Source organism: Grus americana, chromosome 17 (assembly GCF_028858705.1).
Source record: "Grus americana isolate bGruAme1 chromosome 17, bGruAme1.mat, whole genome shotgun sequence".
NCBI classification, from domain to species: Eukaryota; Metazoa; Chordata; class Aves; order Gruiformes; family Gruidae; genus Grus; species Grus americana.
Window position 1 is genome coordinate 11,034,256 of NC_072868.1, and position 24,795 is coordinate 11,059,050.

The following is a 24,795-nucleotide window of genomic DNA, read 5'->3' on the forward strand; positions in this document are numbered from 1 at the left end:
AAACATAAGTTCTCCATGCTAACATAAGAACACAGGTGGTTTATGTTTGTAAAAAATGATAAATTAGGATTTTTCTTTTAAGAAAAAAGATCCAGAGCCCTTTTCTTGCAGGCAAGCCTATACAAACATTTTAATGTAAAAGAACACTGTTGAAAGGTTGGGGGTTTTTTAATTAAATATGCATTAATGAAAATCCCTGAGCAGTAGAGGGCAGTGCCTATATAAGAAATTTACAGAATCTTGTCATAAGCGAATGTAGTTCTTTTTTTTTTTTGTCCATAATGAATTTATATGTAATTGCACATTATCTTCTGCTCCACAGATCCTATTCTTTATAAGTCTATATTGATTTTTGAAGAGCGTATCCTAAAAATATAAGATACAGAGTTAACCAAATCCCTCTTACAGAGGCTTTATGGGGAATCTGCTGATGGGTTGTTGCGAATCACCTGTTAATAGCTAAGAATGATCGATAGTTTTGATCTTCTGAAGCATTTCACAAGCAATGACCTCATCTTGTACTGCTTATAACCACCTTGCTTCTCAAACGTGATCTCAGGAGGTGCTGCGAGCGTGGTAGGCTCCTGGATCTGCCTTGGCCTCACCAGCAGTCTGCAAGCAGCTCTCGGGGATGTTTCGCCCAACGCTTAAAAAAATCTGCCGGTGGCACCGACGCACCATGGAGTTGTGGTAAAGGTGCGCTGAACTGCCAAGCCCCTACAATTCCACTTGTCCGAGGGGAGCACCCAGGGTGACTCTTAAAGAGGGAAAAGCTGTATAAAAGCTCAGATGAACTTAATTAACAAAAATTTGACTGATTCTGGCAGTGATTATTAGGGGTTTTTTGTTTACATGACATTCTTTCATCAGGAAAGCTTCAAGACATGTTTAAGGTTGGTTTTGTGTGGGGATACACTCATGTAATTTTGGGGAACGTTTCACCAACGAAGGAAAGCTCAGAAGGACTAGTGAGATGACTGTAGCAGAAGATGAAGCAACAACAAGTCTGCTGCTAGAGAGCAATTAAAAATAAGTCACCATGGATAAATGATAGGGTTTTATTTTAGCACACCAAAATTTTGAAAGTAAATAACATATTCAGCAGTGTTGTATGCAACTAATACTGATCTTTTTTAGCAATTCATATGCAGTTTTTTGTTCCTTTTCAGAGAAGTAATATGTCCTACTGAACTTCTGAACACTTCTTAAAACAAAGAACGTAATGAGCTAAGGACAGAGGCTGGAGATACCGTTGCTGCACAACACAACAGAGGGAGAGACAACTGTGCCTATGCATGACTGGTTTTGGGGGTGGACACTGCCCTGCAGCTTTTTCAGTAAAGAATTGCAGGAAGTATTAACCTTTTAATGACAAACAACTGTGGGAATCGGTAAGTATCAACCAGGAGTCCAGGATAGATCAGTGATAACGACCAACAGCACCATCACCGTGCCCCTGCATGAGAAACGTAGTAACTCCTACACTGCTGAGCTCATTCCAAGCATAACTGGAAACCAATACTAGACAGTGATTTGAAACATCCTAAAAAGAAAGGAACGTAAACATAATTAATCAAAAATATCTTTGCTAACATCAACCTGGTTTGGAAGGAAAGCCATCAATAACTACAAGGGGCAGAGTATAGCTGGAGACAGCACGATAGCGAGCTCAAAAGGGCCGAAGTGACCGGAGCCCCTGGAAAAACTCCAGCGGAGTTCAGCATCTCTAACCTCGAGGTTCTACACAGTTGTAAGAGCACGAAGCTGTTCTGTGTGGTTTAGCTCAAGGAAAACTACTGTGCTTTCATCAATCAATTAACAGTTAATAAAAAACTCCTGAGGAAACAGGCTTTAGTAACAGGGGGAAAAAAAAGGTATCAGTTGGCATTACTGAAGAAGCAAAGAGGCCGGGAACACGAACAGAGATGCCATAGCTTGACACTGCAACTGATGTTGAAGTGATGATGAAGGGGGCTGGATATCAAGGAAATTTAGGGCATAATTCTTGTTTCCACTTGCTCAGAACCACTGTTAACCGCTCTATGAAGACAAGGATCCATTTTTCAGAATAAAATGTTCAGACCTTGTGATATAACTGCTTTCCAGACTGAAGCAGAGTGTACGAAAGCATTAAATTTGTAGCCATAGAAGTAGGTGATTGGCTTCTGTTTCTCCATTTAGGGCCTTGCTTTTCCTCTTCTGGCTGCCTCTTCTTTGTCTGTTGTCCTTCCTCTTCCTTCACGCTGAATGACCAGCTGGTACCATCCTGCAGCAAAACACCTGCACCCCGCTGCTCTCCTAAGAGTTGCTGGCACTCTGTTCCCTGCACCAGCAACGTGTGTGAGGGTGCCCGTCTGCTCAGCTGCCTTCCAGTGCAGCGCTGAGGGACCAATGCACGGCGTGGTCTGTAGACACCAAAGGATCCATAAAACAAACCCACTGTGGACAGGCAGCGTGATCCAATGCCGTGAATAATGACAAGACATGCTGAAAAGTGACTGGTCACACCAGAGACAAACACAAAGTAATTTCCTTAGGGCAAAGCTCAGAAATCTCGCTTTGCTTTTTCATCCAGCTCGAGGTTCATTCTTTTGCCATTGTGAGCGCTGCTATACATCTGAAGGGGTCTTCTCTGCCCGCCAACACCTCCCTCACTGCACTTTCCCCAGTGGATTTTTCAATAATAATGAAGAACAAATTTAACATATCACTACTAATAAATGATTTATTCCTCCAAACATGAATAATCATTAATCCAGGAAGCCTGAAGAATGTTGCTATAAATAGACATACTATATACAGCCAGAACTAATGCACAGATGAGTAACACACATGTTTTGTATCATGTTTTGTGAAGCGATTTCCTAAGGATTCAAACCCTTCAATCTCTTTCCCTTTCTTCTGGCCTCCTCTACCATAGCATCTGATTGCCTCAAAACTTTACGTATTGCAATAGTTAGGAACAGCTAAAATGTAGCTTGCAATGTGATTCATGGAAGTGCTTAGAATCAAGTACTATTAATATACCAGCCCACAGGAACAGAACACAGTACATATCAAAAGAAAAATCTGCAAAGCACAGCAGATACTCAAAAAATCAATAGAGGAACTGACCTTAAAATCCTACTGTGATTTGAAAGAAAAGCAAACTAACATGCTAGTTCCTTGGAACAAGGAAAATTAAAGTGTTTCTGCCACAAGCCATTACTATGTTTTATATTGTTTTGTAACTGTATGATTTCAGTGTCCAGTCCATTATGAAAAGTATTTCTGCTATAGAAGATAGAGTGGGTTGAAAACTGTTCAATGCTTTTTCAAAAGGTAACTACTTGTAGAAAACGGTTTATTTTTTATTTTTCTAAATGGTTTTTGGAGCTGAAAAATTTGAGTTTCTTTTTCAAGGGTCTTTTTTTTCTCTTTATTTGGTTTTCTAACCCTTCTTGCCTTTGCCAGTGAAGTCAAAACATCATGGGGAAAAAAAGAACAAAACCAAAACCCACTCATTTTTTTTTTGTTTCCCACATCATTCTAAATGCTTAAATCTGTAAAAATTCAATGCTGCCCCAAATTGAATGAACTATTTTCAGCCTTCAGCACATCAATGTGATATCCAAAGAGCAAGCAGAGTGCTTAGAGAGCTGAGCAGCAGCACAGGAATTAGGAACACAAATTAGTTTCACGAGAGAACCGGATGGCTAAGTACAATTCCCACAGTGAGCATGGAAAACGTGAACAATATTCCCCTTCTTCCTCCCTTTTGGAGTAGGATCTGGCTGGTTTCCCCAAAGATCAGTTGTGCTTCTCCTTCCTCTCTATTCCTGCCTCTCCCTCTCACCAACTCTGTTTCCTGATTCCTTCTGATCCTGACACGGAGGAGCCTCATGCCTGTGCTCTGTTCCCTCTACCTACTCAAAGCCTGGCGGGAGGTACAGGAACAGAAGATACGTAGCCTCACGTAAACCGAGTGGCGTCGCTACTCCAAATTGTTCACAAATAAAACTAACAGCTCCTCAGAAGAGATTGCTATCAGCTTGTGACTAACGTACATTCCACCATCCAACCATTAATTGCCTTTAAAGAAGGATTTGTTAGGCATTGTTATAACTCTAATGGAGCTCATTCTACTTTTTAATTGGTGGGAAATCAGCCATCAAGGAACACGGAACATCTGATTTTCCAATTAAATTCTGCTACAGTTTGGAACGTGTTTTGATTGGAGAGAGATGTGCTTAGCTGCCTGACTATTGCTTGGACGACAGGCAGAAAGATCTATTCTTGGGCTATTCACACTAGCAATCATCTGTTTTTCTCCATGCAAATTGGCACAGAATAGGTTTATTTTGTCCCTGTATTAATAATCAATAGCAAAATTGAAAGATGAGGAAGACAGACAACAGACCAACCTGAAGGATGCTGCAAAAAGATGAAGTGAGAAATTCTAATATGTAAGCAAAGACCGACTGACCTTGTAGTTTAATGGAAACTACATGACAACAGCAACAAAGAGCTGCCAATGATGAAGACATGGGACAGTACTTATGATCAGTCACTGCTCAGTTGAGCTCCTTGCTATGGCTTTTCAATGCAGTTGTCTTGCAAAGAACAGCATGTGCGATGGTGATGTCAGATGTTATCTGTTCACAGGCCACACTCTTTGCATATGATTTCCCTTCTCATGTTTTCAGTGTGTCAGTGACATGAAAAACAGGAGAGAACAACAGATACTATTTCTCTGTGCATCTGCTGTTACCTTCACCCTAAAATGATGGGAATTCAAATTGGATCCTTGTTTTGGTTACATTCCACGGGGGAGTGCGCTGCAGGAGGGAGATGATTCCAGCATAGCAATGTTTGATTTTACCACCCTGCTCAGAGCAGACAGGGCTGCAGAAAATCCCTGTAAAATCTAAATTTGGAAAAAAAAAAAAAGTCTTCTCTAATTTACAAATGAACTCTTCTGAGATTTCAGAAAGTGTTAATAAAGAAAGAAAAATAAATTGTTAACTTTTTCTTGTACTAGAACATACGACCATGTTTCTCTCAATAAAGCCAAAACCAAACAAAAACCTGCGTTACCCCCTAGGTTACCATGTTAGACTCCAAGAGAATCCTGAGTTGATATAATTCTGAATATTGCCTCTTATCTATATGCTTCAACTGAGACTTCTCATCTTACTGGTTTTGTTTCTAAAAGACTCTGTACTTCTCAATGGATAGGCAAGATCATTCTTAAAGTTACTGGGAAGAAGCAGTAACTCACATTTTCCTAATGCAAAAGAAAAAAAATATTGCCACAAACATGGACTTAGGCACATACATATCTACCTATTTGCCTGACATGCTCTGACTTTAAACCTAAAATAACAGGTATAGCCTAATAGCTTTAGTCCCCTGTACCTTAGGATGCTGAAGCAAATACAGTTCTAACATTCTGCCCACATGCACTCATGGCTAGGATGATTCATAGTCACATAGTTTCTATATCAAGACTAGTGAACATACACAATCACATGGGCTCCAGAGCAGTGCCCACCACCCAAGCATCCAGGACGAGCCTTTCCCTTTTCCTTCCAGACAGATGTGCCGCTCTCTTTTCTCTATCATTTGAAACACTGCTCTGTACATTGCCTCTCCAGCTCGTCCAGGGACTCGCAAGAGCAGAGACTTACTTTGTCCATAGCTAGACAGTAGCCAACAGAATTAAGATAAAACATGCCAATTATTACTTGCTACCTAAGTCAAAAAAAGAACCCAAAGCATCTCCAGGTGCTGAGGATTAATGCAGTGCTCATTTTTCCTTATCTCTCAATGAATGATCAGAAAAATGACAAAAGAAAGTGGACGATTCATTTCAGGTATTTTATTGGAATAGAAACTCAAACTAACAATTTCCAGACACATGAACACAGGGAAGACTCCAGTTTTAACTGCATCTAAAGGAAAGGATGATTGCATTGTTTAATAACTTTCACGAGGACTAGAATTTGCCACTTTTATCCCCAAAATTAATCATGGAGATGCTACAAATAAGACTTCGTAACTTCTGGAACTACTGTGCGGTATGATAAGTCTTAACTACTTTGCGCTAGCTCCTGGTGAATGCAGTAATGAGACTGGATGCAATCATCACACGCATAGTTACTAGGCCCAGTTTGGGCCTCAAGTTATTTCCTCAGGCAAGAACAACCCACTATGCACAAGAAGCAGAAGTACAATCGTTAATGAGGTATAACTCAAATACTAGAAATAAAAGCACATTGCTTTCATTTAATCCGATTTCTCCTTAAGCCAGCCCTTCCTAAAAATTACAGCAATTCAACTTTGGCATAAAGCAGCACTGAACGATTACAACTCAGGCACCTTATTCGATAGTGCTTTATTTCCTAACCTTCCTTCAGCAGGGCACACAGGTAAATGACAAGTCTCCCTTAAAAGCACCAGTTTACTTCTTGGCCCTGCTGAAATCAACATAAGCTATGGTAAGGGTCCAAGATTTCACCCAGGTTCTGCAGAATAGCAGCTGGAAGGAAAATAAAATGAATTAACTCGATTAAAAAACATGCCCAGAGCAGCTGCAGGCTGGTTGTGACTCTCCACCTGAGGATCCCAGCCGCAGCTACCTCAGGCCCCAGGGCCGGACCCGCACCGCCTGAAGGCTGGTGTGAGGGGAGACCGGCCTCCCTCAGCGCCTCGGGCCGCAAGTGAGCCTGCATGGCCGAGCCTAGGGGCAAGGGAGCCCGTGTACAGCCTCGCAAATGCCGAGTGAGGGGAGGAGGGGACCCGGGAAGGGACAAGGAACCAGGGAAGGCAGAGGCAGCCGCCCGCCGCCACTCAGCCTGTCCGCGCATGCGCAGCAAGCGCCGCCGCGCTCTGCGCGCCTTCCCCCCCCCACCCCGCCTGCGCCTGGCTGTGTTTTCCCGGCGTGCCCCGCGCGCTCTCGGCGTTGACGTCACCGCAGCCCGGCGCCCGCCGCCATTGGAGTTGGAGGCTCTGGTTCCATCCCTCGCTGCGGCCCGGTGGTGGCGGGCAGGCCCGGGCGGCGCGGCCCGGGGGCATGTGAAGAGACGGGGCCGGCAGGGTGAGGCGAGGCGCGGGACCGGCGCCGGCCTACCGTCCCACCGTCCCCCGGGTCCCCTGAGGAGACGCCGAGCGGCGGCGCGCGCGCCAGCGGCCCCTTTCCCTCCCCCTCGGCCCCGGCCCCTTCCCCTCCCCGGCCGCCGCCTGAGGGGAGAGGAGCTGCCGCCGCCCCTCCGCCAGGCCCCGGTGCTCCGCGCCCCGCCGAGCGGCTCTGCCTTCTCCCCCAGCCCTCTTTGCTGAACCACGGCGGCCCTGTACATGAATTATGTCTGCCACAAGCGTTGACCCTCAGGTAAGTGGCGAAACGAAGCGCGGGGCCTGCCTCCTCCCCACCCGGGGGCGGGGGTGGGGGGGTGTTCTCTTGCAGGCCGGTGCGTGCGTCTGTCCCCGGAGAGGCTTTTCTTCTCCCTCCCGGCATCGCTGGAGCTTAATCTTCCTCGTTAACTTCCCCCCGTGGGCACAGCACGTTCCCACTGCCTTTCGAGGGCCGTGGCCATTTCCAAGGGAGGCCAGTGCTGAGTGATACGTTCAACATACTCCTCAATCCCAGTTTAAACAAACCCTGATATGTTGTTAGCTGTTTCTATGAGCCTTTTATCCATCCTCAAAAGCTGCGTGTTTTGCAGTGACAATATAAGCGTTTTTCTAAAATTAACTTTTTTATTTCTTCTTTTTTTTTTCTTTTCTTTACCCAATCATGTGCCGTGGTTTCCCAGAGGCCGAAAGGACAGGATAATAAAGGTGAGGATCATGCTGAGATCTGATCATCTAAATTGTTGTTGTAACAAATGAATTATGCAGGTACCTGTAGGTGAGCAGAAAGGTATTGCTCTTAATCCCTATGGATAACATCTGAAACAAAGGAAGTTGTGCTTTGTTTAAAAAAATAACATAAACTGTTATTTGTACAAGCTTGCTCGCATCCCACTTAATGCTACGGAGTTTACAGTGGGAAGGACGATGTGTTAATACTAAATATAATCATGCTTTTCATTTCCTTAAAGCAGTTTTCTACATAAAGTCACAAGGATATGCCCTATTCAATATTTATTTTTACATACTCTCATCCTGCTATATGAATACAATTGTGTTACTGATCTGCTGTTGACTGATACATGCACTAGTTGTCATGTATAAGTCTACAAACTTCATTATCTAAGGAATTTTAAATCAAAAATAGTTAACTTCTGATGAGTTAATAAGCTTTTTATGATAACTCCCGTGCTTCGTTTGAAGTTAAACTGAACATCAAGTCATCTGAGAAAATACCTTGATTGTTACTGGGATTGCTAATAAGTATGTAACTGTTTAGGCTTAGAAACTAACAATATTCAACTCTAAATGTTTTTTTAATGTATCTTAACCTGCCTTAAAACTCCAGCTACTTGTAGTTACAGAAAGTTTGAGACTATTTCCTATGTTTGTAAATGCTTTTTTACCTCTCCCTGACAAACTTTGCAGAAATATTCTGGTAAATTCCCAGACTTGTTTGCTAAGCATCCTATTTGGTGTAGTGTTACTTTTAGTTTAGTTCAGCTGTTCTATGAAATAGTTGTTTTATTTACGTATCACATAATGTGTTTGACCTTATTTTCTTAACTTTAAAGCAAACAATGGAAATTATTCAAGTGACCCAATAACAGTTTTGGTTTTGTGTATCTTTCAGTAATGGATTTTGAATGCTTTTCACACATTAATTTATGCTTAAGTAGGCCTTTGATTATGGCAGATATCTCTATTTTACACATGAGAAAGTTGAGACTTAAATTTTCCTGAAAATGTCAGGATATCAAGGTACTTAGCCATCATTATTTCATAATTAAATGTAACCTCATCTTATTTTAGCCAACTTTAAGTTAAAGAAACAGTGAATAATACATGCTGAGAGAACTGTGAATTAGTTTCTGGGAGTTTTAATTATAGACCAGAACAATGGATGCTGTTTCCCAAAATTCTTGTCAATAATTTTTACTATTTTATTCAGAGGTAGTTCCCATGAGTTGCCTATTCACTTTTGACTGTATAATTATTTTTTTTTTTTATAATTTACTCAAATTTAGTTTTGTAAGCAATAATATAAAGAGAAACTTTTTGGGGGAATAATGTCATCTCTTGGTCTTTTTCTGAGTCTTCATGCTATGAATAAGATATACAGCTTTTTGATAAAATAACATAGGATGGAAATCTTTAGTAAAATGCTACTAAGCGGTGTTATAATATATTGCAACCTTTTTCTTCTAGTACAAAATGGTTCGTTACATCAGAAGGATACAGTTCATGACAACGATTTTGAACCTTACCTTTCTGGGCAGTCAAATCAGGTTAGTGTATTTTTAACTTAGGCTTTTTTCTTAGCCATGCTGTTGGCACTCAATTCATAGGATTGTGTTGAGGGAGCAAATTCCTTAAATAGAAATGGAAAAAGAAATGACTAGCATATTGTGTTACTTGGTAATACAACTAGCATTTGTGCTCGCAAAGCTAATATTACTCTGCATATCCAGATGGCCGCAAGTGAAAATGAAGTTAATGCTCCAACTAGTGTCTGCTGATTGCTCCTCAAATTGCAGGTTATTGATACGGCCGGACTGTGACAGACTATTTGATCTTAGAGTTCTTTGATAGATGAGTTGCATGTGGGAGTCTGAAGGTTCTACTTTTGGGCTCTCCCGATTTGTATAATCCTAGAAACGAGTTTAGTTGAAACTTGGTTTCGATGATTTCTGTAGAGCTTGTAGAGTTGTCCTATTTGTTTTTTACACTTAGCAAATACTGTTCTTTCAAGTCCTCTGAAATATCTTAAGAATTAAAAATACGTTATTTTAAGAGTAAGGCACTGTAATGTAAGCTCTCAATATAATCTAGTTTGTTGTAATGTATGCTAAATCAACATCCATGACTTAAATAGCATTATAATTGAAAATATCTTCTAATTGAAGTAGTTTTTGACTTAACATTCAACTTTTTGAAATGAGCAAAATGTATAGAAAAAGGAGATGCAAAAAGTTTTATTTCACAAATATAAAATACCGTTTCAGAGAGAAAGAGATGCCTACCCAGAGGTACATCATTATTTCTTGGCAGAAAGACTAAGCGTTATGTTTTGAAAGGGAAATTTATAATTCAACCTGAAACTGATAGAAGCCAGTGTTAATATTGGTCATATCACTGAACTTGCTTGCAAAACAAAATTATTCTACATGCTAGAAAGAATAGCGTATGATGTGGTGCTCTCTTCCATTTGTGAAAGTTGTGCTTTAATCTTGAACATGAACACTAGAGTGAACAGTATCAGTTCATGGACTGTGTATTGGTTATCTTCAAAGTGTATTAAACATTTTTGTTAGGCAGTCAGATAGATGGAACTGTTTTGGATCATAGCGGCTTTTGGGAAAGGTGCAAACTTTAGCACAATATAGATGTACTTGAGCTTGTTTCCATCCTGGAAGCAGTTGAGACACACCACTATGGAAGTCAGGACAAGTGTGTATATGACAGCATGAACTGTCATCTGAGCTCTGCACTGTGTGGGTTCTGGCTCCTGAGCTAAGCTTCGTAGTCCTCTGCAGCATAGATGTGTTCTCCAGATTTATACAAAGTTAAAATGATTTAATGGGAAACATTCCTTCTTCTCTTGATTTAATGTACTGTAGCAGGTATAAAAGCAGGAAACTTGTGGGGGAAAAAAGGAAGTAAAATTTTCTTTTATAATGCAAAATTAGTTTCAAAAAAAATTGAGGTTTTCACCTTTCTCTAATTTTCTGAAATTCCACTTCATTGCACGTGTATGTAATTTTTAATTACTTAAAACCAAGGTATGTTTTTCTAATGTGAAATATACTGAACATTACACTTAATATAGAAAAACTGTAGAACCATCTATTATAGTTTAATTCTAGGAAATTTGTCTTGGCTGTCAACAAGCGCATTTGTTAGCTTTGAATAGAAAATTTGCTATAACTGTTAGAATTTCCATAATTTTAATAAAGTTTTTTTACGTGAAAGTGTAGCTCCACTGACCGATTTATTTATGCTGCAGTAAGAAATTGGCATGCTGCGAGGAACAATTGTGTTGGTCGTCTTACAATTTTAAGTGAAAAGTGACAGTAGCGTTAATTAGGACTGTGAGATTTTGTACTGAAGACAACCGTGTTTCTGAACAAAGCCTTATTATCTAGTTAGATTTATTCAGCCCTTTAAAATTATTATAAGCAACTTAAAAAAAAGATTTGAAACTGACTGGATATTTAAAAAAACCCAACACTTAAGAAATTAGAAAAATACTTAAGAAATTAAAACCCTAGCTGACGCAACAATATTTGACATCAAAGATCAAATGTAGGTTGGTAATATTGTGTTAATTTCATCTTTTAAAAATACATATTAATCTTTAAAATTAGTATTGAGCATGTTGTATAAGCAAATAAAATATAATTGTCTTCCATATTTCTGTTGAAAACTGCTCCTAAGTACTACTGCCACCTTTTCTTTCCATAAAGGTTCTAGTATCCAAGTAGCAGTAGTTACTACAGATCAAATTTGAGATGTTATAGGTTTTTGTTATAAAGTACACTAAAAGTACTTTTAAGTGCAAAGGGAACTGAGTGAAGTAGAGTATTCATATACAAAGTTATTCTGAAAGCAGAAAGGCGTCCCCAATGTGATGTCATCCAGAACCAAAATTAGGGAATTACTAGTAAGCAGCATACTTTTGGGAAGGGAATTTTCCTTTCTCCCACGAACATAATGGTTGAGTTTGTTTGGGTTTTGTTTGTTTTTTTAATTAAAAATTAATTAAGAAATATGGAAGGGTGCAGAAAGGTCAAGGATAAGTTTGTTGAAATAGATGTTCTGCTGTTGCAGTGAAGAACTTCTGTCAGGGTTTCTTTTACACACTCTGGCATAAAGCCAGGCAAAATAGATCAAATGTTTTGTAAGGATGTCTGCTGAAACTTTCCTTTAATCTTGTAAGAATTCTTCTGGAAACTTTACAGGCTGTGTGACAGAAGGTGACAGTCTCAAGAATTGTCTAGAATCCTCTAGCAGAAATATTTTAGGACAAAACACCTGCTTTCTCTAGACTTATTGTTATTGCTCTTAATAAATTCTAAATCTGTAGAATATATGAATATAAATAATTCTTCAGAGATACTTATGTCTCCTCCCTTTGTGCATTTGTTTTTACATTTCTCTTAATATTAACACTTTAAGGTATAATACATAACAATCTCAAAGTAAAGTCTTTCAGAAAAATGACATTTCTATATGCTAAATATTGATTGTTTTAGCTTGGGAGTCTAAGAAAACTTAATGCACTTTAGAGGATCATCCCTTAGGAAGGTGGATTGTGTACCTCTTGTTAATGATAGAATTTGCATGTAAATAAAGGCAGCATGAATAGTGGCAGAGATTATTTCTTTTGAACCAAAACCACTGGATTTAGGCTGTTTAAATCTCAAGTGGTTGCAGTACTGTATGTAAATCTTGGAGGCGTTTTATGGTATTATTCTGTATATGGAAAGTAAGGATATTGAATTACTCTGGCTTTGGGGTGTCATGGAAGGGAGTCATTAAAAAATGAGCAGTAAAGATGCCTCTGTTTCAGTTCAGTATTACACTTATCTTCACATTTTTTACTTCATTTTTTGAATGAGCTGAGAAATAATATGATTTTTTGGAAAAATTACTAAAGTTCCAGTGCAGTTTTGCAGATATATTTTTTTTTAAGTTTGAAATCTTGCAGTTTGAAAGAAATCTTAGTTCCTCTTCTTAAAATAATCTTTCTCCATGAGTAAGGAGAGGCTAGCTACTGTTTGACTCATTAACAGGAGGTGTTGACCTTCCCTCCCCCTCACTGTTAATTACAGTTAGAGCATCAGTTTGGAAGGTCTCCAGTATATATGCTTCAAGTTTATTTAAAGAGGAATAAAACCTGTTTCTAAAATATTCTGTATTTGTTCTTTTGCATTGTTGAATATGAGAAACATACAGAACGCTTCAAAATCAGATGTCAGCAGAAGATTTAGAGTGGAAGGAAAGGCTTGTCAGTTTGGTCTAAGAAGTAGTTGAAAGGGAGGAAAAGCTAGAATTTCAGAGGGGGATATACTGGTTTATAACTGGTCAGTCTCTTAGTTGCATAGAGTAGAAAATATGGCACGGTTGGAAAGACAGTAGAAACAGTCTTGCACGTTTGTAACTTCACTACTGAGGGAGGAAGAGGCTTTTGCAAAAGGCTGAATAGGGTCTTTCTCAAACAGTTTGGATGGCATATATCATATGCCATATTTGCATATATTTGTCTCTAGTATACCAGTCACCTTAATTTCCGTTTGTAGTTGTTAGCTCTACTTACAGCAAACTTGGCATGCTTCTTAGCATGTAATCTCACTGTGGTCCAGTCTATGTCAGAAGTAGCCTTTGCATGTTTTACCACTTGTCATGGTTTAGCCCCAGCTGGCAGCTGAGCACCACGTGGCTGCCTGCTCGCTCCTCCATGGTGGGATGAGGAGGAGAATTGAAAGAAAAAGGTAAAACTCATGGGTTGGGATAAGGACAGTTTACTAGGACAGCAAAAGAAGAGGAAGATAACAACAATACTAATAAAAGAACATACAAAGCAAATGATACACAATACAATTTGCTTATCACCTGGAACCTGATGCCCAGCCTGTCCTGAGCAGTTCCAGCCCCCCCTTAACATACTCAGTATGATGTCATATGGTATGGAATACCCCTTTGGCTAGTTTGGGTCAGCTGTCCTGGCTGTGTCCCTTCCCAGCTTCTTGTGAAAACTCTGTCCCAGCCGAAAACTAGGACATTATCCAGCCCTTATTCTATACCATCTATGTCATGCCTGTATCCTACACTTTCCAATTAATCACCACCACTCTTCCTGTCTAATATATATATATATATATACACACACACACATATATATGCATGCAGATAGCATTCCCTTTCTCTATGGGCCATCCCTTTAAAATGTCTGTTGAGTTCATTTAGTCCGTTACTTTCGGTGCCATCTGTCACAACAGTCTCTCAGGGCAGGAGAGATGGTGTGTGCTGTTGGATTGTTGCATGCTGCATCTGGTGCTTGTGGCTGGTGTATCTGGCGTGGCCCATGCCCACGGTCTGTGGGTTTGAGGAAGTTGCTGGGTGCCAGTTGCTGAAGTCAGTTCTAGTTCCATTGTTGCTGTACTTTGCTTGGTTTCATCAAAATTCATTCTTCATTAATTTGGGTGATTTTTACTGTAATACCATAGATATGGCATATAGCAATTGTAGTAGTGATGACATACAGTAGCAGGGTTATTTAGCAATTAACATCATACAATTTAATTTATTGGCTATTCTCACCCAAAATCAAATCCCCTTGAGATACACATCAGACTTCCCCATCCTTCCACATCACCCACCCAGGTCCTTGAGCAAAAGCAATCCCATGGATGGGTTGCCTTTGCCTGAAGCAGGGCTAACTCAGACTGTCTTCCCCAACACATTCTTCATGTGCATTACAGGGACTTTATCCCCTTCTACAGCACGTGGAAGTTTTGATTGGGCTCGATTGATAGACACCCTGAGTGTTAACTAACCGGCTGACCTTTGCTAAATGCGTATCCCAATGTTTGAGGGTCCCCCCACCTATTGCTCTCAGTGTAGTCTTTAGCAGTCCATTGTATTGTTCAATTTTCTTGAAATCAGACTGGTGCATGATAGGGCATATGACCCACTCAATGGTCCACCTCTTCGGCACAGGTGTCTATGAGGTTGTTCCAGAAATGAGTCCCATTGTCTGACTCAATCCTTTCTGGGGTTCCTTGTCACCACAAGACTTGCTTTTCAAGGCCCAGGATAGTGTACCAGGCAGTGGCATGGGGCATAGGATATGTTTCCAGCCATCCGGTGGTTGCTTCCACCATTGTAAGTACATAGTGCTTCCCTTGGCAGGTTTGCGGGAGTGTGATACAATCAATCTGCCAGGCCTCTCCATATTTATATTTCAGCCATCATCCTCCATGCTAGAGGGGCTTTAACCGCTTGGCTTGTTTGATTGAAGCACATGTTTCACATTCATGGATAACCTGTGCGATAGCATCCATGGTTACTCGTTTGGCTAGTTTGGGTCAGTGTCCTGGCTGTGTCCCCTCCCAGCTTCTTGTGAAAATTAACCACTTCAGGTATGTTTTGCTTGTCGGGGACTGCTGACCCCTCAAAACAATTCTGTAATGAGGACTTTCATCATATTTTCTGTTATATGTGCTGTCATATAAAAGTAGTTTCTTCAAAAACTTCTCCCATGTAGCAATTCAGAAATACTAAATATCCTTAGTTCTGTGAGACACAAAATATGTTGTTATGAGTTTCTTGAAATATTTTGGGGTGTTGGGAGATTTAACAATTCTAGAAGAAGCCACTAAATACCCTTAGTAATCTAAATAAGCTTACATGGTTGCAAGATCTCAAATACTAACCTCATTGTGAGCCACTTGTTCTGGGGTGTATTAGAAATGCCCAGATACTGCATTTTAGCCCTGAATCTTTGTTGGAGTGTGAACTAAGATCTGTGATTAGAAATTAAATTACCTTGTCTCTATTGTTCTTTTCTGTTTGGTGATGAACAGTGTTATGACTCTTTATAAATGAAGGGGGTTTTAATATCTGAAGTTACCTTTTTTTTCTCTTTAACAGAACAGTAGCTATCCATCAATGACCGATCCTTATCTGTCCAGTTATTATCCACCATCTATTGGGTTCCCCTATTCTCTCAGTGAAGCACCATGGTCTACAGGAGGAGATCCTCCTATCCCATATCTCACCACCTATGGACAGCTCAGTAATGGAGATCATCATTTTATGCACGATGCTGTATTTGGACAGCCTGGGGGTCTGGGAAATAATATCTATCAACACCGGTTTAACTTTTTCCCTGAAAATCCTGCCTTCTCAGCTTGGGGAACAAGCGGATCCCAGGGACAGCAGACTCAAAGTTCAGCATATGGGAGCAGCTACAGCTACCCGCCTAGTTCACTGGGCGGTACCATTGTGGATGGACAAACAGGATTTCATAACGATACGTTAAACAAAGCTCCTGGAATGAACAGTATTGAACAGGGAATGGTTGGACTTAAGATTGGTGGAGATGTTACAACTTCAGCGGTGAAAACAGTAGGTTCTGTTGTCAACAGTGCTGGGATGACAGGTGCCCTCTCTGGTAATGGTGGATCTAATGTAAACTTGCCAGTATCTAAACCAACTTCTTGGGCTGCTATAGCTAGCAAGCCTGCGAAACCACAGCCTAAAATGAAAACGAAAACCGGACCTGTAATTGGGGGAGCATTGCCTCCTCCACCTATAAAGCATAATATGGACATAGGTACTTGGGACAATAAGGGTCCTGTAGCAAAAGTTCCTGCCCCCCAACAGATACCTTCTCCTCAGTCTGTCCCACAGCCACAGCAACAAATTGTTCAGCCTGTTCCAACTCAGCCTCCTCCATTGACTCAGCCGCAGTATCAGACCCCTCAGCAGCCACCCCAAAATCGCTGGGTAGCTCCTCGCAACAGAAATGCAGCTTTTGGCCAAAGTGGAGGAACTGGTAACGACAGCAGCTCAGCTGGCAGTACCCAGCCTAACCCTGTTCCAAGTGGCGAGTCCCATCCTGTTCTTGAAAAACTGAAAGCTGCTCACAGCTATAACCCTAAAGATTTTGAATGGAACCTTAAAAATGGACGTGTGTTCATAATAAAGAGCTATTCTGAGGATGATATTCATCGTTCCATTAAGTATTCTATTTGGTGTAGTACAGAACATGGTAACAAACGCCTGGACAGTGCTTTTCGGTCCATGAATAGCAAGGGTCCAGTCTACTTGTTATTCAGTGTCAATGGCAGCGGACACTTCTGCGGAGTAGCAGAGATGAAATCACCTGTGGACTATGGCACCAGTGCAGGTGTCTGGTCTCAGGACAAGTGGAAGGGGAAATTTGATGTCAAGTGGATCTTTGTGAAGGATGTGCCCAACAACCAGCTCCGACACATCAGGCTGGAGAACAATGACAACAAACCCGTTACAAACTCCCGTGATACACAGGAGGTGCCCTTAGAAAAAGCAAAACAAGTGCTTAAAATTATTGCTACTTACAAGCACACGACCTCCATCTTTGATGACTTTTCTCATTATGAAAAGCGCCAAGAAGAGGAGGAGGTGGTGCGGAAGGTAAACTTATTAAAAAATTTATTTTATACACAGATATGGGGAAAATGAAATGTGAAGGCTGCTATGGTGGAAAAAATGTAAGTAGGAATTCAAAATGTTTTTAATACATCTCAACTTGATGGTTTTATGTGCGTTTAACAACACAAAAACTGATGCTTATTTGTCTGTGACAAGCTCGTAGCCAATGAGTTTTAAAGCAGAAAGCTAAACAGTAATGCAGGAAAAGGACATTACGTTCAGTGTTTTGGAGTTTGATTTATTTTTTTATCCTAAATGGTTAATAAACTAGAAAATAGTTTCTGTTTCAGAATTGGATTCTGCCAATGATTGCCACTTAAGTTTTTTGCCTTATAAATATGAGGTGTTTTAACACTGACTGGAACTGGGCTATCAAAGTAGATACTTGTGTTAGCATTTGAAATTTGTACATCACCTTTCAGAGCAAGAAGCCTGATCTTGTTTGTTCAGTTGTTCTCTCTGGAAAAGAAAGAGTTGCATAAATTTGCTGGAATAGTGCTAGAAAGATCGTGTTTCTGCTGCTGAAGTCACGTGTATTATTATTTGGGTAAATAAAAGTTTTCAGTTCCCAGGTCTAATCTGTCTACTAATTCTTGAAAAGAAGTTTTGAGTGAAGATGTAATAGGAGAAATATGGGCAGTAACTGGGAAAGTGTAGTAAAAATTTATGTGTGCTTTCATGGCTCTAAGTCTACCACAAGAGACATTTGTCCATACCCATCCCATGACCTCAGTTTTAAGAATGCCTTTCTCTAATTAGGCAGTCTAGAAGTAATGGCCTGACAAAATAATAGGTGTTAGTAATAATATATTTAAATTAATAATAACTATATGTTAATAATAGTTACTAGCTAAGTAACACTTAAAGTTGCTTGATATTGATAATGTTTCATAAACTTTTTTTTTTGTATAGCATTTCAAATAAAGCATTTATTTGACAGGCTAGTTTAGTGCAGCTCACGCTTGTTTCAAAATGTTTTTGAAGCAAAAACTTAATGCATATTCCTGGAGCTTAAATTGAAGTTGCCATTCTAAAGGGGGGTTTGCCATTTAAAAGTGTAGATAAAATTGCTTTAAGCTGTCTTCATAGAATGTACCCTTAAATTATGAGGCAAAAGGACATCAATGTCTTAAGAACTTGTTAGCTCAGCTTTTCCTACCTGTCAGATATGACATAGCATACCTCAACACAGCAGGGAAAGAGAGCTTAAGATTTGAAGTTTTTCTTGTGTATTCCTGTTGGGTTCCACAAGCAAAAACCTAAAAGCCTTTACTTCAACACTTCATTTCTTCAGTAGGCAATTAGCAATTCAATATTTAATGCAACCTATATCTTGAAGAGAGGTGTTCCCTTACATAGGAGAGAATCTTGAATAAGTCAAAAGGCCTGGGTTCCTTTCTCCAGTGTTTACAGCGTGTAGTGATAGGAGCTCTAGTCTTGAACAGTGAACTTACTGGCCTGAGGAAGACCTGGGTGGCTGCATACTGAAGGTGCTTTGCTTTGTAGTAGCTCAGGGAGCTGATGTTCAGCTATTGGGCTGTTCCCGCTTTGGGTTTTCATATGCACAACTATTTCCCACCTTCATTTCAAGTGCTGATTCAATATTCTTACCCAGGTCACTGCTTTATAACAGGATCAGTTTTTCAAAATAATGCGTTTTTTCTGCCTCATTTAAAACTGAGGCTCTAGCGTGTATGATGCATTTAGAAAATAAACTCTGAAGTCTAGTTTAACATTTAGATTCCTCCAAATAGCTTAGAAAATAGGACAATATACAGACAATTGAAGTACACTGAGGAAGATAACAGTGCTAGAGAGGTAAAGCAGTTCAACAGCGAGGGAATGAAAAAATAACATCCTGCTTGTCGATTGCATTCTATAAAACTATTGTCTGGACAGTTAGTATTTTCCCCTTCATTGGCTAAATAAATTTTAGAACTCCTACTGATTACTAGAAGAGTTTTTTTGCAGGATATGTACACACTTAAATTTCTTACCGTTGAGAAGTTTGTGCTATTGAAGTTGAAGCCTTCCTGTTGCACAGTTAACTTTCCTATGACAATAATTTTTGAAGAATCTTACTGCCAGTATCTTATGACCTAATTGACATTTTCAGATGGTTGTTTGTATATGTGCCATCTTAATTGGTTTTCAATTTGCAGTGGTTTTGATTCATTATACTCTCTTTAGCAGGAAAATTATGTGTTGAAATTTTGTGCTTCCATTTCACCACTGCTGTGATTACAAAGGGCTAGAATTCTTAAAAAAAATCTACATATGGAGAGCTTGAATTCTTTAATTTCATTTATACATAAATATTTAGTGGGGAAGAATAACTTCATGTAATCTGTACCATGCAAGCCACTAGCACTTCCATTCTTTTCTCTAGATGGTTATGCTATTTCCTTAACTAATGTATGCAGTGTAAGCTTCAGTGTGTGCTCTCTGAGTTTAACTGATCTAGGAACACAAATAATCAGATGAGGATTAGGCAGGTGTATTGCTGGATGAAATTCACTACAGTGCCAAAGATTCGTCAGTGTTACCGACATTGTTTAAGGACTGTATCATCATCTAGAATTGAGAGAAGATTTGTTTGTGCTGGGATGTAAGTCCAGCTTTTCATTTGCCATAGTAATAAACTATTTATCCCGGTCTGGTGACCCAGAAAAGGAGTAATAGAAGGATATTGGTGTCTGGAATGAAATAGCAAAGAAGCGAGTGGCATGAAATCTCTCCTGACCCTCCTAGCATTTTCCAGTCAGTTCCAGGGCCACTACGGTGTCCACAAAGAGACCAGCTTCCATGAACTTCTGTGCTATCACCTGTGATCTGTGTCAAGGCACTCAGCTATCCGAGGTCTGCACCTTGGTATTGTGCTGGAATTGCTGAGCAGTCTTATCTCAGCCCTTGAATCACCAAGCTTACAGTTTCTCCTTTTGGGTGATTAAATATTGTCAAGTGTTAGCTAGTGCATGTTGGCACTTAGAAAATACTCATTTTCTTCTAGCATTGTGTATTTCCTTTCAGTATGCTTTCTGTGAAGACATTCATTGACACAGAACTCTTAAGGATGGAATACTGTCCTTCCTCCAAATTTGTAATGAAAAAACATTTCTATTTTAAGATTGATACTAATTGTGTTTCCTGATATAAAGATAGCATTTCTATTTTTGTGTCAGAAGATGAATGCTTTCATCCCACTGACCTTAACAAATAAAGTTTAGTAGGAAGGTTGACAGCTACTTCAGACTGAGGTGAAGCAAACAAAAGTTTCTGCAGGTTTTGTGAAAACCAGTTTTTCCTGTGTCTGAAGACTATACCTATTAATATCACGAAGCAGAAGTATGCAACAGGAACTCCCCTGTGAGATATGGGAGAATTCCCCTGGAGAAGAGAAAATATGAAGGCTCCAGATGGATCTTCAGAACCAAAATGAACAAAGCTTTGTCAGTTGCTTACAAAACTGCTGGTACTTGCTTGCAGTCGTGCTAAATAGCACTAGTAAGGAAGAGAATTTGAGAGTTAGAGCTTCTAAAAGAGCCATGCTCAAGAGCACGAATTGTTGCATTGGTTTCCTCCCTCTCAGTTTATATGGTTTCAGACACTTTTAAAAAGGAAGACTCAGATTAGCCCCTGAGAGAGAAAGCAAGCAGCAAGGTAGGAGGAACTGCTTAACTTGCTCAATAAATAGCACTTTTTACTGAATTACAAAGCCTCAGCTGAATCTCTGAATGCCATAAGCATACTTTCTTGGTACCAGGCAGGAGTCACAGATGCTAGCCTCTCTTCTATTTATGTGAGACTATTCCATGAGAATGGAACTCTCTGACTTTTAAAGAAAGTGGGATTATGAGGGTCAGTGGATGACTACATAGAAAACTAAAACTACGTTTTGTAAGGTGGCAATGGGAGACAATGGGCTGATGAACGTGGTAGGGCAGTGAAGCAGAGTAAAGGGGATTTGCCACCTTAGAAATGGAAGTATGATGGAAAAAATTATTGTTTGGAAGCCTGAAAATGGCGTTGATACAATTCAGTTAGATTCTTTCTAACCACCTTTTGTTTGAACTATCAGGCAGCCATAAGTTTCATTGACAGTTCATCATAAATCAGCAGTTAAAAGATAGGAGGAATATAGGGGGTTTTTTAAACAAATTATACCACTTTATACAGTCTGTTGATTTGATAAACCAATTTTGGTATCTTTTACTTCCCTCTTAAATCATAGATTAAGAATTTATACGAGACTTTGTTGACTTAATTTTGTTATGAAAATTGAAATATTAATATTAGTCTGTCTGAAGGCAGAAATCAATGTATTTCATTTTTTAAAAACTCTTCTGATTTTATGCTGTGACCAGTTGAAGTAACAAATACAGTCTGTTACATTTATAATGTTTCGTATATTTGCAAATAAGCATTATATCACAACAGAAACAATTCCAAGATTAATTTTATACAGAAAGATTCCACAAAACAAGTAAAATCTGAAGGCATTAGTTTAGGAGTTGACTGCTATTTATGCTAAGGCTGTTTCACAATTCCCTTGCTTGAAACAGGGTTTGGTGCCGTATTGATGCGTTTGAGTACAGTACACAAAGTAGAGTCTCTACATACCAGTTTTCCACTAACAGTCTGTTTTAAACACCCTTGGGATGAAATGGAAAACAGTAAGGCTGAACCCCTTCTACTCAGTCAGCGTGGTGTCCTGGCTGGAAGAGGGCACTGGCCTAAAGATACAGCAGCGTATTTTATTTGACTTGTCTTGCTGTCGTCTGCATGTTCTGCAACTTATGGGGCTCCTGAAACAATTGCTGAAAAAGTCCCCTCTTTTTTGTTTGTGTGTTGTTCGACTTGCCTGTGTTAAGTCCTGTGCAAATCCTCTGCTCTAGATCAGAGCAGAGGCATGACTATTTACTGCTGGGAGAGCATAAGTTGGGTGAACCTAGGGAAATTGAGGGATGCCTGCAGGTATCCCTTACATTACTTTTATCTGTTTTCAGTATCTGGGGTTAGCAGAAACTTTTGAGAGAGATTTCAAAGAGCCTGCAGCTTCTGTGCTCTGGAAGACTCTTAGAAATTCTTGGATGGTTCAGTGTAGCTGTGCTGGTTTTTATCAGACCACGCAAAGGTACATGACTTTTCTTCCACCTGATGATGGTTTGGTTGTTTTTTTTCCCCCTCCCCTGACTAGTCAAGTGTTTCACAGTGCCACCCAGAATAGTTGAACAGATAGGAAGAATTAGGAACAGAGTTTCTAGAGAGCTCAAATTCCTACTATTATTGAATGTGACTAAATTCCAAAATCATTTGAATGCTTCAAAATTACACCGGTTCTGTGGAGTTCAGTAATCTACCATCTCCTTTCTGCTCATGTATTGGTTGTGTTACTACTGCGGTAGCTAAAATAATCCAGAAAGTAGAATACTGCAAGTCCTGTTTCTGCTTAGGAATGTTGTTGATATTCCATGCCTTTCTTACTGTGACCTTCACCTGCTCTCAGTTTGAAGTGACCAAAGGTATTCATTCAGCTGTTCCACTTGAAGCTGCGCTTAATATTGTTATCAGGTCCTTGGGCAGCTTGTCAGGTATATAAAATATATTTATAAAATGTAGCAGCAATGTTTTAACAAAGTGTTTAATTGTCTGGGATCGCATTAGTGCTGTTATACGACTAAAATCTTTTTGTTTGTTCATTTGAGTAAAATCTTTCTTAACTTTTAACTTTTTTCTCTTTGCAGGAACGTCAGAATCGCAACAAACAATAAGAATAAGAATAAACATATACAGTTTGATATATATACTAGAACTGATATTAAATTCGACTATGAGAAACAAAATTTAAGTATACTGGTGCTGTATCCTGGCATCAGGACAAACTAAAGCTTTCAGCTCCAATGTATCTTCTCGTGCAGGGGAAATTAAGTTGTCGCATCTTTAAGTACATTGTAGTTTATTTTTGCCCAAGTGGATCTGCATTAATTTGTATCTTTTTTTTCTATGTAAAATTCTGTAGAAATCATTAATAAAAGTGTGTCTGTTGTTATTTTTTTTAAGTTGGTAAACAGTTATATTAACCTAATGTGGACCTATACATGAGCATACTAAAGTGTCAGTGCTTCCCAAAGACTTTATTTTGGCACAAATTATGTTCCTAGCCAGATATAGCAATTATGGAGAATACATGACAAATCTTCCTTTATCCTCCTCCCAAACCCTTTTTCTTCATGGCGGAAGTAAGAAACCGTGCATTGATTTTGTCATTTAAAAAACTTTTAAGATACTGCACTTCAGAATTTCGAAATGAAAAAGCTAAATTTCTGATCACTTTGTGCAGCTGCTATGCCTCTTTATTTATCTGTACAATTACACTTTTAAAATTGCTAATGCGCCATGTTGTTTTTTTCCTGTCTAGTAGAAAATCAAATTGTCAGTGAAATTGTTTCTCTGGAAAATATTTCCCTTTCACATTCTGTTAACCAGTGCTTCAGTGTGCATTTGTTATACCATATCCTGCCGAGAGCGAGTGAGATGCTTTCTCTCAGCCATAATTCTGCTTTATGGTTTTTGTAGCTTAATTAAATAATAATGTGATGCTATCAACATTGCAGGGGTTTTGGACAATGTGTTTAAACCTGTTTCAGCTTTCAGGTGTTATTAGTTAATTGCAGATCATTTTTAATCTTTCCCTTCATTACTCCCTCCCACCCACCCCCCCAAATCCTAATGCCATTTAAAGTTTTTATACCAATAATGCTGAGCTTTAACGTAGGAACTAATAGTACGGATAATATGATGGATTATGCCTCAGATGTTTAAAATTGACAGTGTGTATGTCTAATTTTTTTCTGTTCGATGAGTAAAAAAACCTGTTTTAAGAAACTGAATTTGCTGTCATGTTTTTGTGGAGTGAGGGGACTGTCAGAGAACCTGTCACCAACTGGAGTTCCAATAAAGCATGGAAATGGTGCTCATGTCCGCTGCTCTAGCACACTGAATCTGCACGTGTTTATTGTAGAGGATCTTTTACTATATTAGAAAGCAAGTATCTTCTGAATACTATTTACTCCAAAAGGACCTCCAATTTAAATAAAGTTTAATCTGTATCATTTAGACTTGTATTTAGAACGTATAACTCTGTCTCTGGACTGTTACTGCCTGTAAGGGGTAATGGACAGCATCAGATTAACTTTTTCCTCTAGGAGAATACAAGCCTTAATAAACAATACATATTTAGCAACTTTGATGTCATTTTCATTTTTTCCCTATTTCTACTTGTCTTCCTATGTTATGATCACCCTTTATGCTGACTCGTGAATTAAGTCTAATTTGAGAAGTGTTTTGATTAAATAACTTAGGTGTTTGCTATCAGCACACTTGATAATTGTGGCAGAGTTTTGCAGGATTCCGCAGAGGACATTTAAGCTGCTTTGACTGTCACCATTCCTCAAAGGAAATACATGCACGTACAGTGGCTGCCAC

General features: G+C 39.4%; 1 protein-coding gene across 2 annotated transcripts; it reads left to right on the top strand.

Moving 5' to 3' along the window:
- The first annotated feature begins 6,942 nt into the window (after positions 1–6,942).
- Positions 6,943–24,554, top strand: YTHDF1 (YTH N6-methyladenosine RNA binding protein F1). Of its 2 annotated transcripts, none has more exons than XM_054845385.1 (5): positions 6,943–7,369; positions 7,794–7,818; positions 9,319–9,398; positions 15,766–17,292; positions 23,055–24,554. In XM_054845385.1, the coding sequence occupies exons 1-5, from the start codon at positions 7,343–7,345 to the stop codon at positions 23,079–23,081; spliced, it is 1,686 nt and encodes a 561-aa protein (XP_054701360.1). In that variant the 5' UTR covers positions 6,943–7,342; the 3' UTR covers positions 23,082–24,554. The 2 variants fall into 2 exon arrangements, with proteins under 2 accessions (XP_054701360.1, XP_054701359.1); XM_054845384.1 differs by having other exon boundaries at positions 6,954–7,369; positions 15,766–17,369.
- Positions 24,555–24,795: the final 241 nt, after the last annotated feature.